This window comes from Oncorhynchus nerka, linkage group LG10, assembly GCF_034236695.1.
Source record: "Oncorhynchus nerka isolate Pitt River linkage group LG10, Oner_Uvic_2.0, whole genome shotgun sequence".
In the NCBI taxonomy this organism is placed as follows: domain Eukaryota; kingdom Metazoa; phylum Chordata; class Actinopteri; order Salmoniformes; family Salmonidae; genus Oncorhynchus; species Oncorhynchus nerka.
The window spans coordinates 39,766,268-39,782,535 of NC_088405.1; the positions used below are offsets into that span (position 1 = coordinate 39,766,268).

General features: G+C 41.1%; 1 protein-coding gene and 1 long non-coding RNA gene across 2 annotated transcripts; both read left to right on the forward strand.

Moving 5' to 3' along the window:
• Positions 1-1,864: 1,864 nt before the first annotated feature.
• LOC115135293 (transmembrane 9 superfamily member 3) lies at positions 1,865-16,182 on the forward strand. Its single transcript, XM_029669824.2, has 15 exons — positions 1,865-2,080; positions 3,248-3,443; positions 3,655-3,777; positions 8,694-8,854; positions 9,070-9,147; positions 9,349-9,480; positions 9,656-9,822; positions 9,926-10,020; positions 10,337-10,467; positions 10,685-10,824; positions 11,001-11,069; positions 12,573-12,719; positions 13,018-13,101; positions 14,097-14,173; positions 14,359-16,182. The coding sequence occupies exons 1-15, from the start codon at positions 1,988-1,990 to the stop codon at positions 14,424-14,426; spliced, it is 1,761 nt and encodes a 586-aa protein (XP_029525684.1). The 5' UTR covers positions 1,865-1,987; the 3' UTR covers positions 14,427-16,182.
• On the forward strand, positions 3,784-8,464 carry LOC135573705 (uncharacterized). Its single transcript, XR_010464861.1, has 2 exons — positions 3,784-4,815; positions 4,913-8,464. It is a non-coding gene; the product is annotated as an uncharacterized LOC135573705 (long non-coding RNA).
• Positions 16,183-16,268: the final 86 nt, after the last annotated feature.

The window sequence follows — 16,268 nt, forward strand, 5'->3', positions numbered from 1 at the left end:
AATTTATAGATTGGCAAGTAAGGGCGCTCTCGAGCAACTAGATCCGGCCATCAGATTTGTCACCAATGCTCCTTATAAGACACATCACTGCACCCTGTACTCCTCTATAAACTGGCCATCTCTGCATACCTGGCACAAGACAATTGGTTGATGCTTATTTATAAAACCCTCTTAGTCCTCAATCCCCCACCCCTATCTGAGATCCCTATGACAACCCTCATCATCCACATAGGCAGCAGGTAGGCTAGCGGTTAAGAGCGTTGGGCCAGTAACCGAAAGGTCGCTTGTTTGAATCCCTCAGCCGACTTGGTGAAAAATCTGTCGATGTGCCCTTGAGCAAGGCACTTAACCCTAATTGCTTCTGTAAATCGCTCTGGATAAGAGTGTCTGCTAAATGACAAAACAAACATACTATACCTGTTCTGCCAGTCACATTCTGTTAAAAGTCACCAAACCACACACACATCCCTGGGTTGCACCTCTTTTCAGTTCGCTGCAGCTAGTGACTGGAACGAGCTGGGAAAAAAACACAAACTCAACACTTTTATCTCCACCTCTACATTCAAAGACTTAATCATGGACACTCTTACTGTAATTTGTGTCTGCTTCGCTTGATGTGTGTTTGTCTCTACCATTTTTTTCTTTGTGATGCTGTCTGTGCCTAACAATGTGCTGCTGCCATGTTATTATCCTTTTGCCTCTTGCTGGGTCGGCATTGTAAATAAGAATTTGTTCTTAATTTACTTGCATGGTTAAATAAAGGTTCAATCAAATAAATTAAAAAGTCCTTGTTGGATGTTTTACATGGCTGGCTAAGTCTGAGATAAAGACTAAAAGAGACACATCACTACAGTGGAACATGATACAGTTATACATATTTTATGTCACATGATGTAATGAGATGTACCTAGTATTCCAAGCAGATATGATAATGATGACAAATCTGTTAAATTAGTTAGATATCACCAGTGTATGCCGCGTTCAAGTACTAGTCGGAACTAGGAAACTCTGTCGAAAATTGCTGAGTTTTCTAGTTCCAACGCTGCAATAATCATACATGAGAAGTGGGCCAAAAAGGGTGCAACTGCAGCCCGCAATTTGGGGAGTTCCTGCATGTGGGCATTCCTGCATCTGCATGAACCGCTCTTTATACTTCTATTGGTCCATTTTTAAGCTATGACTCCAGTACATAGGGGGAGGCAGGGGGGCTCCAGTACAGCAGATGGCGGTAATGCACCATAACATTGGATGCCAACTGCCGATTAACCTCACAGAAGAAGAGGCGAGGCGACAACAGTAGCTACCAATAGCTATTACACACCAGTAGCAAAAATGTGTATAACTATAGCTAGTTAGCACACTGTGTCGCTCCAGCCTCCCACCTGATGTACTAGCGGGAGGCAGGGGGCGACCGGTATACAGTCCTTCGCCCCACCTGTCGGGCACTGTTCTCTCGCAGTTCTGTTAACAACTGACCTGCCAGGCGGGAGTGAAAAAACTCAGATAATACTTTTATTTCCCTTTTGACCCACATTCATAAGGGGGTTTCTGCTTGGGGGGTTCATGAAGGGGGAGGGGGGCGTTCCTGCAGATTCAGGGATGGCCACATGCAGGAACGCCCCGAATTATGGTCTGCAGTTGCACACTTGAGTGGGCCAGGTTTCAGGTTATATGCACACAAAGGTGAGGCAATTCTGGTTCTCGCAGTCGGATGACGTGGCTGAAAGTGGCGGAATGTGTAAGCCAACAGCCGGAGTTACATTATTCAACGTTTCTTCATCGTCTTCGACATTGATTGGCGAGTACAAGCCATGTGACATGTACGCGTCAATCACATGCGAATACGATGTGAGCTCGTGAGGCAATTTACGCCATATGCGTCTGAAGAGCATCCTACAAAACTGCCACTGTCATACAACCAGGAAGAAGGTGGGATAGCCCTAAGAAAGCTAACATCCCAAATCTGTAAACTTTCCCCCAGAAAAGGATGGGGTCTTCCAGGTGGAAGATTGCAGTTGTGGCCTTTTTTTCGTTTGCCGAGTTATTAATGCCGATCGAGGCAGATGAACACGAACACACGGTAAGATCATTTGAGGCCGATTGAAAATGGAAAGCCTTGTGTGTGTGGTGGTGAAAATAATGCACATTCTGGCTCGTTAGCTATATTAGTAAACCGATTAGCTTATATGTGCGATAAGAGGAATAATGTATGTAGTTAATATGTTAGGTTAAACACTTTTAACGGTTGATAAATAATTAATACAAGAACTAACGTTCGCGAACAAGTTAACGTAGGGGACCACGTAGCATTAGCTAGCTAACGTTTGCTAGCAAAGAAGCTAACTATCAAAGAAGCTAGCAAGTAAAGAAGCTAGCAAGCAGTAGTTAGCCAGCCAGTGACATCCGTGCATAGTAGTAGGCCTAGCTACATCTGATAGGGGGCAATCATTTGCTTAACCAGTCATCCATAGGATTTGGTTATTTAGTTGCTTGACTTGCTAGTTAGCTAAATATTCCAAAATATCTGCTAGGAATATGCCCTAGCCAACTAGCTAGTATGTCAGTACGAAGACTGCATATCCGGTTATTCAGGCCTGTCATTCTATGTAGGACATCCAATGGTCAAGACAAACTCAAATCGCTTTCCGTGTTTTCTGGTACAATTGGGAATAACATTATTTTGCACGTCTTGATGTGTGGTTTGATCATGCTTCAACCTGTAGTACCGTAGCCAGCTATTACGTTTGCATCCGCACTTAGTGCTGAAGGAAAATCTGGCTAGGTAACGTTAACTAACTACACAACCAACCAGCTAGCTGCATGCAGACATCCTTAGTTACCAATGCCATGTTGTCAGTGTAAATGTGATCAGGAGAGTTTTTGCATTGATAAAGCACGTTGTTGTATCTGCATTGTGTTCTGCCCATAACTGTCAAGATGAAAACGACTAATGACAGAGCTTGAACTTGATAGCTGTCACTCAGGTTGAAAAGACCTGTATGCATTTCGTTGCTGTTGACTCATGCTTGTATGTCATGTTTTCATTGGTTTTTGACATGGGTCATTTAAATATTAACTCTATGTATTTTTGTCACAAACAGCTGATATCTGATTATCTTTACGGCTGGAATCTGCTTGGAATAGACTACCATGTTGGCTGAATAGAATACCGAATGGAGCCATCTGACGACAAGCAAAACAAGTATAGCATGTTTGAAATGTGTAATGTCTTTCTTCCCCTTTGTAGTACACAGATAAAGAAGAGGTGGTGTTATGGATGAATACGGTGGGGCCTTACCACAACAGACAAGAAACATACAAATACTTCTCCCTGCCCTTCTGTGTGGGCACCAAAAAGACCATTAGCCACTACCATGAAACGCTAGGAGAGGCTCTGCAGGGAGTCGAGCTGGAGTTCAGTGGCCTAGACATCAAGTTCAAAGGTATCCAAAAAGCTACACCCACAGGCAGCCTTGCCTTTAATAAAGAGTTATATTATTAGTCACTATTTGATCAGCATTGTTTGATTTGGAGTAGTCAATATAATCTTTCCTAGCATGAGGTTAGATCCAAAAGCAGCCTACACTTGCATTTCTTCTTGTAGTGTGTTATGCCATACTAATACCAACACTTTATGTTGTTTTGTTCTCACAGATGAAGTCATGCAAACAACGTACTGTGAAATCGAGCTGGACAAAGCCAAACGGGATGCCTTTGTATATGCCATTAAGAATCACTATTGGTACCAAATGTACATTGATGACTTACCCATCTGGGGTGAGTGATCTTGCTACACAGCCTGTTGTGACTTGTCCTGTAATTTAGTTACGAGGATTCAAAGTCATGCTCCAGAGGCAGTTGAAAAGAAAGCATCCAAAGTTCATTCTGAACATTATACTTTTCTGAGCTTATCTGTTGCCTCTCACTGGTTGTTATAGAAAGTAGTTTGACCATTACAAAGGTTATGTATGGAAAAGCCTAGTTCACCACGGCTGAGATGGGCCCAGTTCTATAATGAGGAAGGTCTTAAACATAGTGGTCTTTTACATTGAATGGTGCCTACAAACCACATTTTCCTGAACTTCATTGTATTTGGGTTCACAGCAGATCTTTTCATTGGGCCTATAGTTGTAATGTGAATCAGCCTAGCCTTACTACAGATTTATTATGTTTTCAACTTGGTACAGGTAACCAAGACATCAATCATGGTCAATGACCTGTTTTTAAAGGGAAACAATCATAAATAGATACACTATATATACAAAAGTATGTGGACACCCCTTCAAATTGCTGGATTCAGCTATTTCAGCCTCGCCCGTTGCTGACAGGTGTATAAAATTCAGTACACAGCCATGCAAACTCCACAGACAGACATTGGCAGTAGAATGGCCTTACTGAAGAGCTCCGTGACATTCAACATGGCACCGTTATAGGATGCCACCTTTCCAAAAAGTCAATTGGTCAAATGTCTGCCCTGTTAGAGCTACCCTGGTCAACTGTAAGTGCTATTATTGTGAAGTAGAAACGTCTCAGCCGCAAAGTGGTAGGCCCAAAAATAGTTTTTGTCTGTCCTCATTTGCAACACTCACTACTAAACTGCCTCTGGAAGTAACGTCAGTGCAATAACTGTTCGTTGGGAGCTTCATGAAATGGGTTTCCATGGCTGAGCAGCGGCACACAAGCATAAGATCACCATGCGCAATGCCAAGCGTCACCTGGATTGGTTCTAAAAGCTTGCTGTCATTGGACGCGTTCTCTGGAGTGATGAATCACGCTTCACCATATGCCAGTCCGACGGACGACTTTGGGTTTGAGGTTTTTATTTATACATTTTTTACACCCTTTTCTCCCCAATTTTGTGATATCCAATTGGTACTTATGGTCTTGTTTCTTCGCTGCAACTCTCCAACAGACCCGGGAGAGGCAAAGGTCGGGAGTCCTTGACCTGCCAAGCCGCGCTGCTTCTTAACACTGCTCACTTAACCCGGAAGCCAGCTGTACCAATGTGTCGGAGGAAACACCATCCAACTGACGACCAAAGTTAGCTTGCAGGCGCCCGGCCTGTCACATGGAGTTGCTGGAGCACGATGAGCCAAGGAATCCCCCCTGCCAAACCCTCCCCTAAACCAGACGACGCTGGGCCAATTGTTAGCCATCTCTTGGGGGTCACGGCCGGCTGTGACACAGCCTGGGATTGAACCTGAGGCTGTAGTGGTGCCTTAGACCACTACGCCACTCAGGAGGCCCCAGTGTGGAAGAACTTGACTGGCCTGCACGGAGCCCTGACCTCAACCCCATCGGACACCTTTGGTATGAATTGAAATGCCAATTGTGAGCCAGGCCTAATCGCCCAACATCAGTGCCCGACCTCACTAATGTTCTTGTGGCTGAATGGAAGCAAGTCCCTGCAGCGATGTTCCAACTTCTAGTTGAAAGGTTTCCCAGAAGAGTGGAGGCTGTTATAGTAGCAAAGGCAGTACCAACTCTATATTAACGCCCATGATTTTGGAATGAGCTGTTCAACGAGCAGGTGTCCACATACTTTTGGTCCTGTAGTATACATTGGCTAAACAGCTGCCATTATATGCCGTGCCTTGCAAAAGTATTCAGACTCCTTGGATTTCTTCATTTTGTGTTACAAAATCTTGCCATAGATTGTTAAGCAGATTTAAGTCAAAACGGTAACATGGCCACTCGGGAACACTCACTGTCTTCTTTATAAGCAGAGCCGGTGTAGATTTGGCCTTGTGTTGTAGGTTATTGTCCTGCTGAGAGATGAAATCTTCACCCAGTCCCTGGTGTAAAGCAGGTCTTCATCAAGGATTTAGCCTGTGCTTAGCTTCATCCCATTTACTTTTTATTCTGAAACTCTCCAGTATTTGCCAATGTCAGGCATCCAAATCAAATTATATTTGTCACATGCTACTTAAAAACAACCAGTGTAGACTAACAGTGAAATGCTTTCTTACGGGCCCTTCCCAGCAATGCAGTGAGAAATAACAGAAAAGTTAAACACCCAATAATGAATACACAATGAGTCTTGACTATAGACACAGGGCACCAGTACCGAGTCGATGTGCAGGGGTACAAGGTAATTGAGGTAGATAATGTGCATATAACTAGGAATAAAGTGACAGATCATAAACAGTAGCAACAGCTTATGTGATGAGTGCAAAAACCGTAAATGCAGATACACTGAACAAAAATATAAATGCAGCATGTAAAGTGTTAGCCCCATGTTTCATGAGCTGAAATCAGAGATCCCAGAAATATTCCAAATGCACACAGCTTATTTCTCTCAAATTTTGTGCACAAATGTTTACAACCCTGTTAGTGAGCGTTTGCCAAGATAATCCATTCACCTGACAGGTGTGGCATATTAAGAAGCTGATTGTTACACAGGTGTACCTTGTGCTGGGGACAGAAGGCCACTCTAAAATGTGCAGTTTTGTCACAGATGTCTTCAAGTGTTGAGGGAGTGTGCAATTGATATGCTGACTGCAGGAATGTCCACCAGAGCTGTTGCCAGAGAATTAAATGTTAATTTCTCTACCATAAGCCACCTCCAATGTCGTTTTAGAGAATTTGACAGTACGTCCAACCGGCCTCACAATCGCAAACCACATGTATGGTGTTGTGTGGGCAGGCAGTTGGCTGATGTCAACGTTGTGAATAGTGCCCCATTGTGGCGATGAGATTATGGTATGGGCAGGCATAAGCTACGGACAATGAACACGATTGCATTTTATCGATGGCAATTTGAATGCACAGAGATACCATGACGAGATCCTGAGTCCCATTGTCATGCCATTCATCCGCCACCATCACCTCATGTTTCGGTATGATAATGCACAGCCCCATGTCACAAGGATCTGTGCACAATTCCTGGAAGCTGAAAATGTCCCAGTTCTTTCATGGCCTGCATACACACCAGACTTACTGTACCCTCTAGCGCCTTGGGGTTGGATGTCAAGCGGTTTCCATACCAAGTTGTGATGCAGCCAGGCAAGATGCTCTCAATGGTGCAGCTGTATAACATTTTGAGGATCTGAGGGCCCATGCTTAAGCTTTTCCACCTCCCAAGAGGCATTGTCATGCCTTCTTCATACCCATACCATGATGCAGCCACCACTATGCTTGAAAATAAGGTGGGAGTTACAGTGATGCGTTGGATTTTCCCCAAACATAAGACTGCATTTAGGCCAAAAGGTGTATTCCTTTTTGCAGTATTACTTTAGTGCCTTGTTGCATACAAGATGCATGTTTTGGAATATTATTATTTTTATTTTGTATATTTATTTTCACTCTCATTTAGTTCATTATTGTGGAGTCACTACAATGTTGTTGATCCGTCCTCGGCTCTCTCCCGTCACAGCCATTTAACTCTGTAGTTGTTATGAGGACATTGGTGATTTTAAACATCACTGAGCAGTTTCATTCCTGTCCTGCTGCTCAGTTCAGAAGGATGACTATCTTTCATGTGTCTGGGTGGTTTCATACATAATCCACAGCATAATTATTAACTGACCATGCTTAAAGAAATATTCTGATTTTGTTACCCATGTACCAATCACTGCCCTTTTGAGGCATTCGAAGAGCTCCCTTGTCTTTGTAGTTGATTTGAAATCCAGTACTTGACTGAGGGATCTTTACAAATGTTAAATGTCATCAAGGACACTAACCACCTGGGCCCACTACCTGTTCACCCCGCTTCCATCCAGAAGGCGAGGTCCGTAGAGGTGCATCAAAGCTGGGACAGAGAGATTGAAAATCAGCTTCTATCTCAAGGCCATCAGATTGTTAAACAGCCATCATTAGCACAGAGAGGCGGCTGCCTACCTGCAGACTTGATATCATTGTCCAATTTAATAAATGGAACACGAGTCACTTTAATAATGCCACTTTAAGAATGTTTACATATCTCGCATTACTTATCTCATGTATATACTGTATTATTCACTATCTATTGCATCTTAACCGCTCTGTCACTGCTCATCCATATATTTTATACTTATATATTCTTATCAAATTCCTTTACTAGATTGTGTGTATTAGGTGTTGTTGTGGAATCTGTTAGATATTACCTGTTAGATACTGCTGCACTGTCGGATCTAGACGCATAAGCATTTCGCTACACTGCTAACCATGTGTATGTGACCAATAAAATATGATTTGTTAGGGGGACCGAGGAAGGGTCATTCAAAAATCATGTCAACCCCTATTATTTCACAGTGAGTCCATGTAACTTATAATATGATTTGTTAAGCCAAATTTGACTCTTGAATTTAGGCTTGCTTAAACAAATGGGCTCACTACTTATGCAACGACTATTTTACTTATATAATTAAAAAATAAAAATAACATTTATTCTACTTTGACCGTTTTGTGTCGATTGGTGATACAAATGACAATGAAATCCATTTTAATCCCACTTTGTAAGACAATAAATGTTGAACAAACCCAAGGGGTCTGAATACTTTTGCAAAGCACTGTATGTATGTACAAATATATGTATGCACAGGAGGTGGGGCAGATGGCCCAAGTTTTCATACCCATACGGAATACTATTCTGAGTATGAATAAATATAGACTTTAAGCCCTGGATCTGCTTACTGCGTTCCACACCAGACTTGCCAAGTTGCCAATACATTTCTGGTAGTAGTGCACTCATCCCACACCTCTCTATTTTCTAGGAATTGTCGGTGAGGCCGATGAAAATGGAGAGGATCATTATCTGTGGACTTACAAGAAATTGGAGATCGGCTTCAATGGCAACCGTATTGTCGATGTCAACCTGACAAGTGAAGGCAAAGTCAAGCTTGTGCCCAACACAAGAATTGCAATGTCGTACTCTGTAAGTATTTGCATTTTCTTGTCAGAGATGGGAAATGGGACTGGATTTTTCTATTATGCACAGGGTTGAATACGTATTTGAAGTGTGATGAGGTTTCCCACACAGAGCTTTATATTGTTTTACATAAAGTAAGGTCACCCATGTTGTCGTCATCCATACGTGGCTTGTTCGCCAAAGGAACAGTTGAGTAAAACATATATTTATTTTTTTCACAGGTAAAATGGAAGAAGTCAGATGTGAAGTTTGAAGACAGATTTGACAAGTATCTTGATCCATCTTTTTTCCAACATAGAGTAAGTTTCTTCTTCTCCGAAAAAATTATGCAATTTTGCACTGAACTGCACAATACAGGGAAAGTGGCCAGCCTGTTTGACCAATTCTCAAGGATGCCATTGTTCTATAATCAAGTGGAAGAATCTAGGCATGGGTTCTGTGTGTGCATTTTAGATATTCCCCGTGGTGTGGTAATGAAACATCTATTTTCCCTTCTTTAGATTCACTGGTTTTCCATCTTCAACTCCTTCATGATGGTTATCTTCTTGGTTGGCCTGGTGTCCATGATCCTGATGAGAACGCTAAGAAAAGACTATGCTAGATACAGCAAAGAGGAGGAAATGGATGACATGGTAACGTTTCATGGCCTCGGTAGCATTAATGACAGAATCTTACATTGAACAACATGCACTTACATTTTTTTGCTGTGATAGTTTAGGCTCCAGTGCTTCGTCTAATTTTGGCTAGCTGCATGTCCTTTTTGTCTTTAATGTACCCCTGGCCCTTTCCCGCTTCTCCCTGCTGCAGGACAGGGACCTGGGGGATGAGTATGGATGGAAGCAGGTCCATGGAGACGTGTTCCGGCCGTCAAGCCACCCCATGATCTTCTCCTCCCTTATTGGCTCTGGATGCCAGATCTTCTCGGTCTCTTTCATCGTCATCATCGTGGCCATGATTGAGGATCTGTACACAGAGTAAGTGATGGGCGCCACCTGCAGATAGAAACCTAATAGTGTTGTTTCTTCACTGCTGTCTAACGTGTGTGTGTGCACTGCGGCTTCGCATTTGTTTCTACAGGAGAGGATCTATGCTGAGCACAGCCATCTTTGTATATGCTGCCACCTCTCCGGTCAATGGCTATTTTGGCGGAAGTTTGTATGCAAAACAAGGAGGTATGTAAGGGTTTTTCTTAAATTGAAACTCAGTTCCTACACAGCACAATTCCATTATTACTGCACTCTGCAAGGGCAGTTTTGCCGAGCAGAACATTGTCACCTATGACATTTTCTTAACCTGAACATGGAGCTTGGGTTGTCAAACCATTGTTTGTGATACCTGGTGTAGAATACTGTTTGAAACCTATTGACATGGGTATTGACAAATTAGGCTACATTGTTAGTGTGATTGTGTAAATAACACATGGTGGATTATTGCGATTCACCCATAAATGTGCACCCTTATGATAACTGATGATATTTGATCCTATAGGCAGACGGTGGATTAAACAGATGTTTATCGGGGCCTTCCTGATCCCTGCCATGGTGTGTGGGACAGCCTTCTTCATCAACTTCATCGCCATGTACTACCATGCCTCCCGAGCCATCCCCTTTGGTACCATGGTGAGTTTAGAGTGTCGACGCCCACTCCCTCCGCTTAGCCAACACCTGCCTAAACAACGAGCACATTTTTCTCTCATAGAAATTGAAATGCCAATTTATTTCAGTCTTCCTATTGGTGTGTAAAATCAAATTAACCAAAAGGTTTATTTTTGGAAATATTGTTTGCTCTCACTATGAAACCTTTCTCATGGATTCTACTGTTGCATTTTGCTTTCAGGTGGCTGTTTGCTGTATTTGTTTGTTTGTTATCCTGCCACTCAACCTTGTGGGAACCATTCTGGGAAGAAACCTCTCTGGCCAGCCCAACTTTCCTTGTCGAGTCAATGCAGTGCCACGGCCAATCCCTGAGAAGAAATGGTATCTATGACTCTGATCTTTTTTTGTACAGCATTACTTAATAATAGCCATGTATGTGTGACATTTGTTTTCATTTTATTGGAGGCCCAAGTGTTTGTTTATTTGGGCCCAAGTGCTGATATGGACTGTGTTTGCTCCTTGTATGTCTCTGATTGTAGACTGATCCCATTTTACAGGTTCATGGAGCCAGCTGTCATTGTCTGTCTGGGAGGAATCCTTCCATTTGGTTCCATTTTCATTGAAATGTAAGTCCCGCCTCACTTTAATCTAATCAAATCAAATGTATTTATATAGCCCTTCGTACATCAGCTGATATCTCAAAGTGCTGTACAAACCCAGCCTAAAACCCCAAACGGCAAGCAATGCAGGTGTAGAAGCACGGTGGCTAGGAAAAACTCCCTACAATTACTTTAACCTCACTATACTATAAACTAGATACAGGTAACTACCAAAATAAAGGAAATACTTGAGTAAATTGGGGTTCTGGCAGCTCTTATGTTGTGGGGTGCATTTCCCAACCCTTTCATAGCCCCCCTCCCCCAGACATTTCACACCTTTGTTTTAACCCTAAACTAGCACACCTGATTCAAATAGTCAAATGCTTGATGATTAGGTGGCTAATTGAATCAGGTGTGCCAGTTTAGGGTTAAAACAAAAATATGAAACATCTGGGGTGGGCACGAGGAGAGTGTTAGGAAACCCTGCCTTAGAGGGCAAGGTAAATGCCAATAAATACACAGCCATTCTGAGTGATCAAATTCAACCTATGGTGAAGCATTTATATTATGATGGAAGTGATCTCTTTCCAGGATGACAATGCCCCCATCCACAGGGCACGAGTAGCCACTGAATAATTTGATGCGCCTGAAAACAATGTAAATCAGGGGTTTCAAACTCATTACACGGAGGGCCTAGATTCTGCTGGTTTTTGTTTTTTCCTTTCAATTAAGCCCTAGACAACCAGAAGAGGGGAGTTCCTAACTAATCATCAACCTTTAATTAATCAATCAATCAAGTAAAACAAAAACCTGCACTCTCTCGCCCCTCCATGGAATGAGTTTGACATGTGATGTAAACCATATGCTAGGGATCAACTAGATTCAGCTGCGGGACAATTTTTGTATTGAGCGGATGGTCAGGGGCCCGGAACATAATTACAAATCATTTGTAGACTGTAAATTGACCGCAAGCAGTCCAAACGGATATAATATTTGATATTTTACGTTTTGTAGACGGTCACATATATATCTGTATTATGCGTGGGAATATTTTGGAACAGATTTCCTAAATTAAAATCACCTGGAGCCGATTGATTTAATTTTTTCAGTCTTTTATGTCCAACAATATTTTTGCGAAGAACTTCGGGGAGCCAAATAAAATCGCCCGCGGACGCCAGTTGGTGAACCCTGCCATATGCCATGGCTGTCTCGGTCACCAGATCTCAACCCAATTGAACACTTATGGGAGATTCTGGAGCGGCGTCTGACTATGAATTTTCAACCACAATTAACAAAACACCAAATTGTATATATTTTTTTTGTATAAGAATCGTGGCACATCCCTCCAATAGAGTTCCAGACACTTGTAGAGTCTATGCTTAGGCACGTTGAAGCTGTTTTGGTGGCCCGACATCCCTATTTAGACACTTTATGGTGGTGTTTCCTTTGTTTTGGCAAATCGTTAATTCACCATATAAAACCTGTGCATGGCTGGAAGTGGAAATGCATTGTTTGCTTCTTATTTTCCAGGTACTTTATCTTCACTTCATTTTGGGCCTATAAGATCTACTACGTATATGGGTTCATGATGCTGGTCCTGGTTATCCTCTGCATTGTCACAGTGTGTGTCACAATTGTCTGCACTTACTTCCTCCTCAATGCTGAGGACTACAGATGGTGAGTTAAAGACAGAGCCAGCAATGTATGTACTTGTCTCTACGATTACATGAATCATTAATGAATTAAATGGATTAATTCCATTAATTAAATGGAGGGACCTTGTGTGTGTGGGCCTTATACACCACTTGGTGTGATTAGGCGTAAGTATAATTGCATGTCTAGCTTAAGAACTATAACACAGCTGAATACAGTATATTTTGTGTTCAGGAAAATCCTGAAACACACTATCTTCAGGCTGGCTATGGTATTTGTGCTTTTTAATTTACGTTCTACATGTTTTTTTTTCTCCTCTCAGGCAATGGACAAGCTTTCTCTCTGCTGCATCCACTGCAGTTTATGTTTACATGTACTCCTTTTACTACTATTTCTTCAAAACAAAGTGAGTTCCAATATTATTTTTATTATATAAAATGCATATTGTACACAACTGAAATCATCTGTTGACTGTAGAAAACAAGACTGTGTTGCCCTAAAGCATTCTGTCAGATTAGGGATGGGCGCTAGTACTCAATTCAAATACTCAATGTACAAGTGAAACCGTTCAACAGGTGAAATGTATAATCACTGACAGAATTTCACTCATAAGATGTGTTTGTTTGGACTATTTCAGGTGCAGTGAACATTTGTATTGAAATCATAAGTATATTTGCACAATGAGCACTTTTTGTCTTTCAAATACATCGCTAGTTGTTTGGCTAGCTAGCTAGCTAGCTAATTTTAGCCATATTAGCATTGACATGAAATCAGTCAAGACACCTACAAACAAGACATGGTATCAAAAACTAGATGAAACTAGCTAAAAACAAGTCACTTACGATTTCCCACATGGCAGTTTCTTGTCATTGTTGGTAGTTATCTGGCCATCCAGAATCACAACTTCTCACAGACTTCACTGCCCCATTGAAGCGTGTGAATAGTTTTTATGATTTTGTCAGCTAACCCATCTGAGGTTGGAATAATACTGTGAAATTGTGAAAATTTGTCTGGGAGTGGTACCTATCAACATTTTTGCTTGAGAAATTACTCTTTGCTAAGAATCTTTGTTTCCTTTTATTGAAAACAATTACAATAAGATACTTGTTACCCTGAAATGATTTGATATTGAGCTCAAAACGGCTGCATTTGGACCCTATTTTAAGTTTCGTTTTCAGTTTGTTATGTGTAATTGGATAGTATGAAGCAAACTTTTTGCTCTGTTATTTCACGCTAACGTGCGAGTACTACAATATTTTCATGAAAGTGCCTCAACATAGACATTTTTTTTCCCCAAATGCCCATCCCTACATACAGTACTGTATGTGTATGAAAGATTTTTCAGCAGTGTCTTCCTGTGTATTACCTCCGCTGACAATTGTTTTGTCCCATCTGTTTCAGGATGTATGGTCTGTTCCAGACGTCCTTTTACTTTGGCTACATGGCAGTGTTTAGTTCTTCTCTGGGAATTATGTGTGGTGAGTTCCACTTCACTTTTCACAGCATCTGATTTGATTTGATCCGAGTATTGGAATTCGTATGATATTACAGTTTAGGCTTTAGAGGTTATTCCGTAAACACAATCTTTTAAATGTAGCTCAGACGGTGGCAAACATACATGGTTATTGATGCAATGACACATTACAACAATATCTTTTTGTAGGAGCTGTTGGGTATGTGGGAACAAGTGCCTTCGTGAGGAAGATCTACACAAATGTGAAAATTGACTAGGACAGATGCAAGCAAGGGATCCACAGATAAGCTGACGCTTTCCCCAGCATACTTTTTTTCATTTTTTTTTCACGGTATCTCACTTTGTACAAATGTAGTTCTCCTTTTTCTGAATGAATTTGAATGTTGCAAAACAAAGATTGTACAAGAGCAAAACTGCGGAAAAAGAAAATTCTAACCGGTTCTGTTTTTATCAATTGCATTCAACCAACGTTCTGAAGCAGATGCTGTTCAAAACGTAACATGGCTTCCCCCTTTACAATCCAGTCCCACCCACCACCAGAGAACATAAAGATCTTTATTATGGAATAGTCTAGCTCTCTTCAGTGAAGAGGCCATATTGAAAGCCTTTGTTCTATTGTATTAGAATATTGGAGAGTTGGGTTTGCGTCCATGCTCTGACTTGATTCTATTTTCTATTATTGTCACTCAGAATTCCATTATATTATTATATTCTGACTTCCACATTCATTTTTACTAGCTACACTAGACACTTAACATATACTGGATGTTATACTAACTTATCAGAGTTAGAACCATTCCCATATCTAATTTCCAAATACAGTAGTTTAAAATCAACCAACCAACCAAGATAAATATTTTAGATCTGCTGAAGTTTGCTGTACAGATGGGGGGGGGGGGAAAGAAAAACATTTTTTTGCGAAAGGAACGAGTGATCAACAGTTGGTTTTGAAGTACCGTATAAATGACAGATTGTTTTAAATGGATGTTTGATGTGATTCAATTTCCCGCTTATGTTTTCTTAATGTTTGGGTTTGAATGAAGTCTACTTGTAAAGATAATATATGGATAGGGGGAAAAGTGTATATAACCTTAATAATGTAACGTTAGATGTAGATCTCAAATGTATTTTGGTTGTACAGATTTACTACAGGGTTTTTTTGGGGGGCTTTTTTTAAAATCATTCGGTTATAAACAAAAATATATATTTCGTTTTTTTTGCTGTTTTGGTGCTTGGGATGGGGTGGCGCTGTTATCTTGCCTGAAATTGCATGAAGTTTCCATCGAAACATATGCTTATCAAATTCCATTTTGTTTGGCCATTCGTTATCTACATTTCCTTCACTTTCCCTGGTTGTGGACATCTCATGTAGCAGTCTCAAATTCAAAGAAGTGTGTGCTGGCTGCTTGCCAAAGAGTGAGATGACAGAAAACTGACTGTTTATTTGGTTTGATGTATGCTTTAAACGGCTCTCCATTCTTTGGTCAGCCATGTCCCTCACGTTATCTTTGGTTTTCATAACCTGAAACATTGTGGATGTCAGATGAAATGAGGCAATTGTGCTAGTTTCCACAGAAGTGACATTTATGTACACTTAACTAGATGTGTTCATAGCTACATACAGTGCTGCAGTGTTTTAAAACCTTTTTGTTGTTGCTGTAAAATACAGTATGTACCTTAAATGTATGAGAAGTGGCAATACCTTTCTCATTTCCAATACTGAAGTTGATTTTTGGCACCTCATGTTGTGTACTATATGTCTAAAGACATTTTAAACCTGCATATTAACTTGCTGTAAAAAATGAACAAAATAAACATCTTTATGTACAGGGGTTATACAGGCATGGTTTGTAAATGGTTACATTGTCTGGCTTATACATTTCGTAACTGATTCCTTTCTTTTTTCAACTATCCAAGACCAGAAGCAATATTCTTTGGGCACTGTTTTGGGAAAATACAATCTGTGTATGATCACACTTTTTAAATCGGTAGAATAAAACTGGTGTGATGGCAGCTTTTCCCTTTCCTTATTTTGACACTGTCAGACCTCATTCTCTTTACAATATTCATGTACATGCTCGTTTCAATTTTAGAACCAT

Bases quoted from the DNA above. Each gene is read 5' to 3' on its own strand.
- LOC115135293 (XM_029669824.2), top strand. From the start codon at position 1,988: ATGGGGTCTTCCAGGTGGAAGATTGCAGTTGTGGCCTTTTTTTCGTTT. The intron at 2,081-3,247 runs GTAAGATCATTT...TCCCCTTTGTAG, and splicing joins CAGATGAACACGAACACACG to TACACAGATAAAGAAGAGGT. The intron at 10,468-10,684 runs GTGAGTTTAGAG...TTTTGCTTTCAG, and splicing joins CCATCCCCTTTGGTACCATG to GTGGCTGTTTGCTGTATTTG.